The sequence below is a fragment of the Triticum dicoccoides genome, chromosome 7B, assembly GCF_002162155.2.
Source record: "Triticum dicoccoides isolate Atlit2015 ecotype Zavitan chromosome 7B, WEW_v2.0, whole genome shotgun sequence".
NCBI lineage: Eukaryota > Viridiplantae > Streptophyta > Magnoliopsida > Poales > Poaceae > Triticum > Triticum dicoccoides.
In genome coordinates, this window is record NC_041393.1 from 50,560,933 (window position 1) to 50,575,073 (window position 14,141).

At 47.1% G+C, this 14,141-nt stretch overlaps 1 protein-coding gene across 1 annotated transcript; it reads right to left on the minus strand.

Annotated features, from left to right (window-relative positions):
* Positions 1-4,644: 4,644 nt before the first annotated feature.
* On the minus strand, positions 4,645-5,904 carry LOC119338589 (transcription factor RLM1-like). Its single transcript, XM_037610896.1, has one exon. It carries the CDS (start codon positions 5,902-5,904, stop codon positions 4,645-4,647), a length of 1,260 nt encoding a protein of 419 aa, XP_037466793.1.
* Between the last annotated feature and the right edge of the window lie 8,237 nt (positions 5,905-14,141).

A 14,141-nucleotide genomic window follows, 5' to 3' on the forward strand; every position in this document is an offset into this window, starting at 1 on the left:
GGACTATTTGACATGTCCTCCTCCAGAAGCAAACTGCGGGATGATATGTAAAACAGGTATACTGCTCGTTATAGAGACCACCTGGACACTCGACGTAGCTTTCTGCTTCCCCGACTGTTGCATCGTGTGTTTGGCGATTCTACTGCCAGACAGGGCTTCTTGATAAAGGAGTCCTGAAAGTAAGAAAAAAGAATTACACAACCGGGAGCCCCTGGTGAGGTGGAGCCGCATTCTAGGCCTGCCGTGGTCGTGCCCCTCCCCCTATGCCCATGGTATTTCCAGAGCGTAATTATGTACGCGTAGTACTGGTTTCGCAATTTCACGAGGGCTGGGGTTGGGGCTGCATTGCTACGCGTGCTCGGGACGTGTCGCGCGGTCTTGTTGTAGGTTACTCCGGGCGCGCTTGACGGTGTCCGGACGTTTAATAGCCGGACTCGAGAATTGTCTTGAGAGGCTGCTTTGTATTTCCGCCGCAAGAGCCGCCGTATGCTCCTCCGTTCGGAGAGAGCGTTCGGTGTTTCTGTTGACCGTAATGACTCCTTGAGGGCCTGGCATCTTGAGCTTGCGATATGCATAGTGCGGCACCGCATTGAACTTTGCAAATGCGGTTCGTCCAAGCAGTGCGTGATAGCCGCTGCGGAACGGGACTATGTCGAAGATTAACTCCTCGCTTCGGAAGTTATCCGGAGATCCGAAGACCACTTCAAGTGTAAATGAGCCTGTACAGTTGGCCTCTACACCTGGTATGACGCCTTTAAAGGTCGTCTTTGTGGGTTTAATCCTTGAGGGGTCTATGCCCATTTTGCGCACTGTATCCTGATAAAGCAGGTTCAGGCTGTTGCCGCCATCCATCAGGACTCTAGTGAGGTGAAATCCGTCAATGATTGGGTCTAGAACCAATGCGGCGAATCCGCCGTGACGGATGCTAGTGGGGTGGTCCCTTCGATCAAAAGTGATTGGGTAAGAGGACCACGGGTTGAACTTTGGGGCGACTGGCTCCATCGCATATATGTCCCTTAGTGCACGCTTCCGCTCCCTTTTGGGATATGTGGGTTGCGTATATCATGTTCACCGTCCGCACTTGTAGGGGGAAGCCCTTCTGTCCTCTATTGTTCGGCGGTCGGGGTTCCTCCTCGTCATCGCTATGCAGCCCCTTGTCATTGTTTTCGGCATGTAACTTGCCTGCCTGCTTGAACACCCAACAATCCCTATTGGTGTGGTTGGCTGGTTTTTCGGGGGTGCCGCGTATCTGGCACGAGCGATCGAGTATTTGGTCCAAATTGGACGGGCCCGGAGTATTTCTTTTGAATGGCTTTTTCCGCTGACCGAGTTTAGAGCCTCTGAATCCGGCATTGACTGCCATATCTTCAGCATTATCGTCGTTAATGTGGCGCTTGTGCTTGTTGCGACGCGACCTGCCATTGCTGTCCTTGGTATCCGAATTACCAGGGCTCTTGGTCATGTTGTTACTACGAGCTAGCCAGCTGTCTTCTCCCGCGCAAAAGCGGGTCATGAGTGTTGTGAGGGCTGCCATGGATTTCGGCTTTTCCTGTCCTAGGTGCCAGGCGAGCCACTCGTCACGGATGTTATGTTTGAAGGCTGCAAGGGCCTCTGCATCCGGATAGTCGACGATTTGATTTTTCTTGGTTAGGAACCGTGTCCAGAATTGTCTGGCCGATTCCTCTGGCCGCTGAATTATGTGGCTTAGGTCATCGACGTCTGGTGGTCGCACATAGGTGCCCTGGAAATTGTCGAGGAATGCGGCTTCCAGGTCTTCCCAACAACCAATTGACTCTGCTGGCAAGCTGTTAAGCCAATGCCGAGCTGGTCCTTTAAGCTTGAGTGGGAGGTATTTGATGGCGTGTAGATCATCACCGTGGGCCATGTGGATATGAAGGAGATAGTCCTCGATCCAGACCGCGGGATCTGTTGTGCCATCGTATGATTCAATGTTTACGGGTTTGAAACCCTCAGGGATCTGATGATCCATCACTTCGTCTGTGAAGCATAGTGGGTGTGCGGCGCCTCTGTATTGGGCTATATCACGACCTAGCTCAAATGGGTTTTGTCTGCTGTGTTCGGCCCGACTGGATTTGCTGTATCCGACGTGACGGTTGTCGTCACATGTAGTGAGGCGCCCATGCGATCCGTAGATCGATCTTGTCTACCTTGCCTTGTCCTCCAATATATCTCGCAGGTCTGGTGCACTTCCTCGTGCCTTGGTATTTTTTGAGCGGCGCCGGGGTGCGGCTTGAGTGGAGGGCCGGGAGGCCTCTCTGTCGCGGCCACGAGGTGGCCGGTCGGCCGCATCCTGCGCTAGTGATGTAGGTTTGAGTGCTTCCTCCTCTAATCGGGGTAGCAGCCTGCGTTTTGGGTAGCTCTTGGAGGGGCATTCGAGTTCGTACTCTTCGGCCGCAAGGACTTCAGTCCATCTGTCAGCTAGCAAATCTTGATCAGCTCTAAGCTGCTGCTGCTTTTTCTTGAGGCTGCTTGCCGTGGCCATAAGCCTGCGTTTGAAACGCTCCTGTTCGACGCGATCCTCAGGCACGTCAAATTCGTCGTTGTCGAGGCTTCCCTCGTCTTCGGAGGGAGGCATGTAATTATCGTCCTCTACCTCTCTGTCTGCCGCTCTCTCATGAGGGCTGGCTTCTCCATCTTCCTGTGCTGAATCCTGCTAGAGGGGGTTGTCTTTGGCACTTTCCGGGGTGTTATTGTCTCCCGTGCCGGAATCACCGTTTTTGCTGTGGCGGGATTTAGAGCGGCGCTGCTGACGCTGGCGCTTAGGCTGTTTCTTGGAGGGGTCATCCTTCGTTGTTCCATCGCTGTTCCCGTCTTTTGGGATGTCCACCATGTAAATGTCGTAGGACGAGGTGGCCTTCCAGTGCCCTGTAGGCACTAGTTCTTGGTCGTCTCCTGCATCGTCGTCCATACCATCGATGTCTTCGGAGTCGAAGTCGAGCATGTCGGTTAAATCATCGACAGTGGCTACGAAGTGGGTGGTGGGTGGGTTTTGAATTTCTTCGTCGTCCGCATCCCAGCCTTCCTGACCGTGGTCTGGCCAGGGCTCTTCTGATAAAGAGAGAGACTTTAGTAAATTCAGGATGTCACCAAAGGGCGAGTGCTGGAAGATGTCCGCGGCGGTGAACTCCATGACCGGCGCCCAATCGGGTTCGATACCTTGGAGTTACGAGCCTTGCAAAGGACAGGGATAGTATTCGGCTCCATCGCCGTAGAGATAGCAGCCCCCGAGGCGGTATCCAGCCACCCGTCCTCGGTCGGCGCAGTCGGCTCCGAGCTAAGGGTTGGAGCGGACACTTGTGCGGCCTCCAGGGCACTGTCCGGCGGTAGAGCTAGATCGTGCCCATTGTGATAGTGCGGCGCGCTCGGCTGTGGCTCGAACCCGTCGAAGATCAAGTCTCCGCGGACGTCCGCCGTATAGTTCAAACTTCCAAATCTAACCTGATGGCCAGGGGCGTAGCTTTCAATCTGCTCCAGATGGCCAAGCGAATCGGCCCGCAGTGCAAAGCCGTCGAATACGAAGATCTGTCCGGGGAGAAAAGTCTCACCCTGGACCGCATCGTTGTTGATGATCAGAGGAGCCATCGGGCCTAAAGATGAAGACACAGAGGAACTCTCAATGAAAGCACCAATGTCGGTGTCAAAACCGGCGGATCTCGGGTAGGGGGTCCCGAACTGTGCGTCTAGGCGGATGGTAACAGGAGACAAGGGACACGATGTTTTTACCCAGGTTCGGGCCCTCTCGATGGAGGTAAAACCCTACTCCTGCTTGATTAATACTGATGATATGGGTAGTACAAGAGTAGATCTACCACAAGGTCAGAGAGGCTAAACCCTAGAAGCTAGCCTATGGTATGATTGTTGTTCGTCCTACGGACTAAAACCCTCCAGTTTATATAGGCACCGAAGAGGGTTAGGGTTACATAGAGTCGGTTACAATGGTAGGAGATCTACATATCCGTATCGCCAAGCTTGCCTTCCACGCCAAGGAAAGTCCCATCCGGACATGGGACGAAGTCTTCAATCTTGTATCTTCATAGTCTAGGAGTCCGGCCAAAGGTGATAGTTCGGCTATCCGGACACCCCCTAATCCAGGACTCCCTCAGTGCCTATGTGCCATAGATGGAGCATTATGTGCCCACACACATACTCTAGTTTTATTTCAATTACAAGATCCAGGGGCATCTATTACGAACTTGATTTACAATAATTTAAAATGAATCTCATATCGAGTTGTTATTGTTGTTGATGGTCTTATGCTATTGAAGGAATTGATTGTTGCTTTCCTTTTGAGCAAAAATGTGGACTATCTTTCGGTTTATTTAATAAGCATAGCTCCTATTCTCAGTTCAATTACTAATGATCGTTTCAAAATATGATAACGTGGGCATTATTGTAAATCCATGTTCATATTCATTCATCTATAAGATGCATGACATTTGAACAAGACAATAAAAATATTTGACTATAACGAAAACACTATGTGACATATAGATATAAAAATCTTCCTGTCCAATACATAGAAATTCTAAATCCATGTTCGTATTCCTTCATCCATAAGATTCAACACATGTCAACAAGAAAAATAAAAAATAAACAATATGTGGCACATAGATAAAAAAAACTTCATGGTCCAACACCTAGAAAATTGAACATGCATATTATTGCCTCGAAGGGACTTAGTAAATTGTCAAAATGATTACAAATTTCCAAATGAAAATGTAACCAACTTTTATTTAAATATAGCACTATAATTGAAGTGATAACTAGCATATAGCTAGAAGAAGATTTCGGTGGCTTATCAACCCATCCACCATTTCCCATGGAAGACTGCCCTACATCGACAACATTATAGCCCAAGGAAGCATCCGTCTCTAGAAATTCATTGCGGAATGGTTGATCCAATAGAGCATAACCCCATGATTCATAGCCAAATGGGCCATTGATGGTAAAATCATTGCCACCAGAGTAGACCAACACTGGAGAGGCCTCCAAATTATACGTAGATGTTGAGTTAGAGTTTGCATCATTCTGTTGCGGGTTCACTGGGTTGCAAGGACTTACATAATCCTTGACGCTTATATCTTGTGGTGGAGGTAGCTCATGTGCCTGATTAGGTGTGGTCTCTTGCTGGCAAGCCAATTGTGGCACTAAAGCAGATGGTGTGGGATGGAATATTGGTGGCACCTGAGGAAAACCTGGTGTCACGATGTGTCCTGGTGGTGATGGAAGTGGAGATGAAGGCATTTGGTGTTGTAGAAGATGGTGATCCCATAGTGAGTGCACTGGTGAAGGGGTAGTCCTCATGCGATCCGATGGTGGACCGCTTGATGGTAGCATGTTTTGTATCATGCTTGCACCACCAGTCATGGCTTTGTGTCCATGATGTAGTTGTGGCAGTCGATGTCCAATGTCCTCATGGACACGAGAGACTTCATTGGATAGATTGTTGAGATCTCCAGGGCTGAGATCTTCTTCCTTCGAGAAGATAAGGTTTGCTGCCATACCTGGGCACTGCTCTTGGATTTGTTTCATACGCTTGATGGAGAGTTGGTTTTCCTTATACTCCTTCATGCAATTCATATCAAGCCGAGCCACCTCACTTTGTAGCTGGGCAACTCTGGTAGTTGTTGCCTCATCGGCAAGTGGAACTGCTAGTGGTGCTCCTGATAGAAAACCATCAGCAATGGGGTCAATAGATGGCATCCCAAAGGAATGCATCCTCTCATTTTCCGTCTCTAGGACGACAGCAACCCTAGCGTCGGTGAAGACAGAGAGTTCAGAAACACTCTTAAACAAACCGCCACGTCGCTTGAAGAACGTGACATCACGCTCTTTCTCATCATTGATGTATGCGATAGCTGACCGCCTATCCTTCCTCGGCATACTAAATCCTACAATGACAAAGAAACTTACTACTAGAAATAGGAACCAGAAGGATCTACAAAATGCTTGGGATATACTAAAGCCATTGACTAGCGACATATTGATGGGAGATATGTGGAGATGCGCTCCCCTTATATAGAAGGTAAGTGTTGTGAAAGCCCCGAGGAACCTTCCATTCTCCAAAAGAGACTTCTACTAATAATACAAACATTTCATATTTCTATGCACATGCTGGGTCTGCTTGTCAGAGACATTAATAGAATTGTGTATGAGAAATTTCTATGAGCATGATAATTTTGCGTAATAGGGATAATAGTAAAATTTCATCCTCATCCATACATCCAAATTTAGTAGAAATTGATGTAGAGCCATTGTTTTTGAGTAAACAAGATAATGTAAATCTTTAGTAAGCACTAAAATATATACAAATATATAAACATGCTAGTTTTGTATAGAATTGATTGTTAGTCAAATATTCATATATGAGTACATTAACATCATTCTTTTGAATTGCTGCATATGTGTGTCTTTACATCCTTATCTAGAACCATTTATACATTTCCAAACAAATTAGAAAAATTATAACAGTTAAAGCATTGATGTGTTAGTACATCCATATCCTCACCATTAGCATCGTATAATTAATAAGGAGTTAAATCCAACTAAGTTTGTAAGTGCGTCAAGTGCCCCCTTAGTGGTTTTTGAGTATTGAAGACAAATAGGTTGAGGAACTAATGTGTTTGTGAGTGTACACAAGATATCACTACAAAAAAAGACACATCCATGACATTTTGGGCCGAACGAATTTTTTTCCGGTCATACTTATGACACTTCTATGACGATAATTGTGACAAAACCCGGTATCATCATATATGTGCTGGGCTCCTACTTCTATGACAAAAAATCATGATAGAAAATGAGTTTTTCGTCCTGGGCGGGCTGGAGACGCAGCTGCATGACATTCTTTGGGCCATCCATGATGGGAAAAACCATGGTAGAAGCGAGGGCGAGGAAAATATCGGGGAGTTCCCTGTTTTGGTGGGTGGTCGGTGGCCGAGCGATGCGCGTTTCTCTTGTACCGTACGCGCGCACTTCAGGCTACGCGTTACTGAACCCGAGCGATCGAGCGATTCCTTCGCTACTGCTACTAACTGAAGCCAATCGATGTTGCCTCTAGATGAACAGTGAGCGTTGCTGGGGGGGTTGGATGAACAGTTCCCGGTGGAGGTTGGATGAACAGGACCCCGTGGTGTTGCCGCTGGATGAACAGGACCCCGATCGATCGAGTCGGTTGGGCGTGGATGAACAGGACCCCCTGGAGGGCTGGATGAACAGGACCCCGTGGAGGGAAGGTTGAACAGTAGCCGGTGGAGGGCTGGTTGAACAGTAGCCGGTGGAGGGCTGGATGAACACTAGCCCGTGGAGGGGTGGTTGAACAGGATCCCGTGCAGAGGGCTGGTTGAACAGTAGCCGGTGGAGTAGCGCACGGTGGAGGCTGGATGAACCGGAGCCCGTGGATGAACAGTCGCAGGTGGAGGCTGGAGGAGGTCGACGGTGGATGAACAGTAGCCCGTGGAGTCTGGAGGGGTCGATGGTGGAGATGAACAGTATCCCATGGAGTCCCGTTTTGCAGTACGCGACACCCCTTCCGATGAACAGGATCCTCGTTTCGACCGTAGCGCTCCAACACAAGTCCGTTTCCTCTGTTTTGCGGTACGCCACACCCCTCCTGATCAACAGGACCCCGTTTCGACCGTAGGAGGTCAAACAGAAGTCCATTTCCTCTGTTTCGCGGTACGGTAGACCCCTCCAATGATTAGGATCCCGTTTCGAACGTGGCCGGCCAAACACAAGGCCGTTTCCTCTGTTGTGCGGTACTCCAGGCCTCATTTCCATCAGTTGTTCCCTCCAAGCCCTCCCGATGAAAACGACGACGCATTCCGTTCCGACCCAGCCGGTTGGCTCCCAATGAACACGAGACGACGCAGTTTCTCCATCCCGACCCAACCATGTACATGAGCCCTGGCCATACGTATGCGTGAGTAGGCATTCGAGACCCCGCCCGTATGTACGTACATGGCCATATTTTCTTTCTTGCACACTGGCCGCTGTACGTACGTGTACATGCTACGTGCGCGCCTCTACTACGACACATGCGCGCCTCTACATCGACCAGTATGTACGTACATGTTCGCGACCAGAATGAAAACGCCACGTATGCTTCGACCAGGTGCGTCCCGACTGTCAGGCACTTCCTTGTGTGCGGAGATGTAGCTGGTGGATCCCAACAGTCAGGAGGCGAATTGTTTTTTTTTTGCCTGGACGCACTTCCTTGCATGCGAAGAAGTAGCTGGTGGGTCCCAGCAGTCAGGGGGAAATGTTCTTTTCGCGAAATACGGTGGCCCGTCCGGTGGGTCCCTGCTGTCAGGTGGAGGAATCATTATTTTCCGCGTAATTAGGAGGCACTTCCTTGCTGTGGCCGTGGACCCAGCTGTCAGCCTCTCCACGTACAGTATTCTTCCGATGGAAGTCATTCTTGACCATGTTGACCACGCCGCGTTCCGTTGCATGCATGCATCCATGGGCGTGGTGCGTCCCCACTGTCAGCCTCTCACGTACAATCATCTTCTGATGACTCTCGGTTGTTGACCATGTTGACCACACCGTGCCGAGCGCACCAAGGCCGATGGAAGACGCGGCAGTGGAGTCGCAGATGGAGAGGAGTGGGAAACTTGACTGGTTCGGGTGCGCGGCAGCACAGCCGCAGTGCCGCCCACGGGAGACAGGAGCAAGAACAGAGGTTGAAGAAGGAGCATGGTTGTTGAATTAACATCCAACGGTCCAGCTGCTAGAATCATTTGTTGATTAAGTTGACAAAGCCCTGCGTACACGTCCGCTTATTAGGCCCACAAGCCAGCCACCAAATTTGACGGGTCCCAGCTGTCAATGGGAGGAATAATTTTTTTTGCATAACAAGGAGGCACTTCCTTCCATGCGAAGATACTGCCGGTGGGTCCCGGCTATCAGGGGGAGGAAACTTTTTTCAGCTTAATAAGGAGGAACTTTCCTTGCGTGCGACCATGGACCTCGTGGGTCCCAGCCATTAGGCTCACCACGTATAGTCGTCTTCCGATGTCTCTCATTTGTTGACCATGCCGCACCGAGCGCAGCGAGGCGGTGGACGACGGCGAGGCCCCGGATGGGAACGACTCGGAGATGGGAAGACGCGGCAGTGGAGTCACAGATTGAGAGGAGGAGAAGGGTTATAACTGGTTCTGGTGCGGCGTGGGGCTGCAGTCGGTGGAGAATAACAGGAGGTGTGGAGGGGTGGAGGGATAGCCTGGCCGGCGGTGGGGTAGCGCTTCGCAGCGATGCGTGCTAAGCAGAGCCAATAGCCGCCGGAGGCCGAACCAGGCGGTCCCGGCGACGCTGGAGGAAGAAGAAGAGAGATTGAAGGTGCATGCCGGCCGTTGGATATAAATACAATGGCTGTGGATGTCATAATCATTTGTTGATCAAGTTGACAACGCCCTGCGTAGGCTTCGATCTATTGGCCCACATGCCAGCCTGCAAAAATGTGGCGTATATTTAACCCATGTTTTCTAGAATGTAAAGTCCATTTGCTGGGTCGGGTGAACAAATAATTTCGCGTCAATGCGGCCCATTTATATTTTCTAAAAAATCGCAGCCCATTTGCACTTCCTTGAAATACACGAATTAGATGGGCTCGTTCTATATATAATGTTATGTTAGAAGGAGCAATTAATATAAAAAAAAATAAACCAAAGAGATACATTTTTATATATAAAACTAGTAGTGTGACCCGCGCATTTGTGCGGCTAGATTTACAATACTTAGTTGCTATCAGATTGAATAAACCATGCTCATTATACTTATACTAATTTGGATATATCTACCTTTTCACTTATAACTTGCGTCAACCAAATTTCTTTCCTATAATGAATCTCAACATTTGTACCTCGTACTCCCATCTCATACTACATATCCCTTGTACTACCCACCTTCTTTGTGGTTGTATTACCTTGAAGGCATCCACAAATTTGTACATGGCATGCCTTCAAATACTTCATTGGTAGTTGATCTTACTCTCATTTTCTATGTTCATTAGCCATTGATTTAAATCTAGTTTGTGTAGTTACTCTCTCTCTCCCTCCCTCCCTCCCTTCCTCCCTCCCTCCCTCCCTCCCTCCTCTCTCTCTCTCTCTGTCTCTCTGTTTCTTGCCATGTCTTGCATTCATGTATATCCCTTCATCATAAGGAGAATGGGTAGTAAGTACCTTTCATGATTTGTTTCATGAATTATTATTTTTTTGACCATGAATTTTTTGTTCGAACACTATCCCTCACTCATCATCTCTTTGCGAATCTAATCACTCTACCACTATTATCATAGCTTGCCCTCTCTTACCGCTTCTCTCTATAGTTGTAACTTATAATTCCTGGTTTAACTGAAGCAACCCTTTTTTTAAGCACTGACCGTAGAACAATTTTTCTACCGTATTTCTGGCATAACTGAAGCAACTTAATATGTACTGGACATGGCATGTCGCCTCCATGTCTATTGTCATGGTAACAACATCGTTGCTCTTTCCATAAGATGTGTTGCTCACACACGTTACACAATGACACTGGGGTGCTCTCTTAATATTTTTCTCTTCCATGTCTTCATGAGCTCAACATGTTTTTCATACATCCAAGTATTTTCGAAATATTTAAGGTTGTCATACATCAGCGGCGACCCTCAATTCAAGGATACCACAACTCATCTTCGTCCAACTAACGTAAACTTATTTTCCTATAGCGACGAATTCATGCATGTTTATCTATTTGTCTGCAAAGAATTCATGCATGTTTACACTGCTACAAATGTTGGTTAACAATAGTCATTAATTAGTACGGACTGATATCTTACAATTTTTTAAAGATATATTCGACATGTTGTTCTAGAATTAATTTATCTTTCCCTACTAATAAAGCAAATAGTGCTTTTGGTCGTCCGTCATAAAAAATACCCTCGAAGTTGGCAAAATTTACCCACCAATGCCACCCGTAAGTGGCAAAAAACGGTTCACGCATCGCACTGTTAGTTCGGGTTTATATAAGCCGAGATCCCCTAATATAACACGAAGATGGCTCAGCGCAGTGGCCAGCGCTGCACGCTTCCACCACAGAGACCAGGGTTCGATCCCCGCCTGCCCACCTTTTATCTCTTCTTTTTCGTCTCGCAAGCGCGCCTACTCCTCCCGCACACATAGGCCGACCCATGTGCAGGTTGCAACGCCCCTGCTTTTATTTCATTTTTTGCCTTTCACGTTCTTATTTCTGTTTTAGTTTTTTCTTCTTTAAATTTATTCGTGATTTCCAGGAAAAAAATATTTCAAAAAAAGTCTTGAAAAATTATAAACTGTTTGTGAATTAAAAAAACATTCGGAAAATCATAAAATGATCATGATTTCAAAAAATTGTTCACATATTATAAAAAACTATCACGGTTTCAAATAAATTTTCAGGAAATAAAAAATGTTCATGATTTTTTAAAAATATCCAGTATTCAAAACATATTAGGGAATTTAAAAAATGTCCATTAAAGTTTGGAATATGTTCACAAAAATTAAAACAGATCCATAAATAATGAACATAATGAACCATCGCAGGAGATCTGTAGGGGTCGCTTCATGATTGTATTCAGTCCCTCGATTTGGATAAAAAAAAGTTTTCCATATCTTGTACACCGTTAAACCCTCAAAAATTGACACAACTTTCTAAGGGTTAATTTTTGTAAGCTATATAAAAATGACTAAATTTCTATTTTGCCTTCATACACAGCTATTTTTTTTTGTACCACATTACTAATTATTATAAACACCGCTACGCTAGGTCAAGGCAAGGCACTCACTCATCGGTCTAGCTCATGCAGTGTCCATCAATGCAGTTTTATCACCGACATTTTTTCGTTATGACGCGCCTACTCCTCCCGCACACATAGGCCGGCCCATTTGCAGGTTGCAACGCCCCTGCTTTTATTTCATTTTTTTCCTTTCACGTTCTTATTTCTGTTTTAGTTTTTTCTTCTTTAAATTTATTCGTGATTTCCAGGAAAAAATATTTCAGAAAAAGTCTTGAAAAATTATAAACTGTTTGTGAACTAAAAAAACCATTCGGAAAATCATAAAATGATCATGATTTCAAAAAATTGTTCACATATTATAAAAAACTATCACGGTTTCAAATAAATTTTCAGGAAACAAAAAATGTTCATGATTTTTTAAAAATATCCAGTACTCAAAACATATTAGGGAATTTAAAAAATGTCCATTAAAGTTTGGAATATGTTCACAAAAATTAAAACAGATCCATAAATAATGAACATAATGAACCGTCGCAGGAGATCTGTAGGGGTCGCTTCATGATTGTATTCAGTCCCTCGATTTGGATAAAAAAAAGTTTTCCATGTCTTGTACACCGTTGAACCCTCAAAAATTGACACAACTTTCTAAGGGTTAATTTTTGTAAGCTATATAAAAATGACTAAATTTCTATTTTGCCTTCATACACAGCTATATTTTTTATACCACATTACTAATTATTATAAACACCGCTATGCTAGGTCAAGGCAAGGCACTCACTCATCGGTCTAGCTCATGCAGTGTCCATCAATGCAGTTTTATCACCGACATTTTTTTCGTTATGACGCGTTAGAAAATCAAGTCGTGATGAGACCATCATATTTTTTATTTTTAAAATGACTTTTTAAAAGTCTCTTATCTTGTCATGACATCACCCAGACATACTTTATGAAATTACATTCTAAAAGTCCTTATCTCATCCTGGCATTTGGTTCATAATTTTTTTCTATCTATCGCACGTGCATAATCTAATAGCTTTTCTCCCGTTGCAACGCACGGGCATATTTGCTAGTATATATACATGCAAATAAGAAAATTGGGTTTCTAGTCGTCCGTCGTTTTCAGTATTTTTGCGAAAAAGTCTCTCTGTTTCTCTGAAATCAATCCGCAGTCCCTGTTTAAGTGGCACTCCGGAAAAACGCTTCGTTATCACAAAAAAGACCCTGCACTTTCTAATATTGAACCCGCGGTCCGCACGCACAGAATATCAGCTCGGTTGAGGGGAGTCAAATCGTGACCTGCTAAATGAGAGAAAAGGTGCAATACTCGGGAGCAGGACACAAAGAACCAGCTGGTGATAGCAGCGAGGAAGGAATCAGAAAGTGAGACATCAGTTGCCAATCGAAGCATCAATGCCGCCTGAAGACCTGCGACACCAGCGACGCAGGTGACCAACAAAGCAGGACAGAGAGATGGAAGAACGCAGGTGAGGCAGTAGACGACGAATCCGGCTGCTCCGGGGTCGATCCGGTGGCGGGACAGAGGTGCTCCTCTCCTGGCGCGGTTGGAGGAGGCATGGGGGCCGAGGCAGCTGTGTGGCCCAGGCTGTGGACGAACGCAGGTGAGGCAGGCGGTGGCGGATCCGGCTGCTCCCGGGATCCGGCGACGGCGGACGGATCGAGACGGAGAGGTTGAGGCGGGGGATCCAGCAGTGGAGGACGGATCAAGACGGAGAGGTGACCCGAGGCGGCGAGCTCCAAGGTGAGGTGCGATGGTGCGGGGTCCCTAAAGAAAACGTGAGAGAGAGAGAGAGATTAGAGAGAGAGAAGGAGTAGAGAAATAGGAGGAGAGGGGCGGCAGCTGGCTGGCTTACTGTTGAGATGGCTCGGGGCAGAGGAGCGCCTCTCCCGACGCGGTTGGAGGAGCCAGGGGGATGTTGACAGAGGTTGGAGAAGAACTTGTGGAGAAGAACTTGTGGAGAAGGGAAAAGAAACGGGGGCCCTGTTTGGATACTCTAACTTGGTTAGAGGTTAGAGTTATTTTCTAACTCTAGACTAACCTTAAACTAACTCTAGCCTTTGGTGGTGTTTGAATGAGAGGGTAAGTTTAAAAATAAATGCACTTTTTTCAATCATTTGACTCTTTTAACCAGGATTTGTTGTGGTCGGCTCTTGTGCGGGTGACCGGTGCTGCGGCCGGCGAAGGTTGTGTCGGAGATGGTGCGGATGGATGGGAACGGGATGGAGGCTGACGGGGCGGGCGGACTGATGCGGCCGGATGGAGGCTGACGGGGCCGGCTGGGGCGGGCGGAAGGGACGGTGACGAGCGGACAAACTGGTGCGGCGGGATGGAGGCGGACGGGGACGGCGG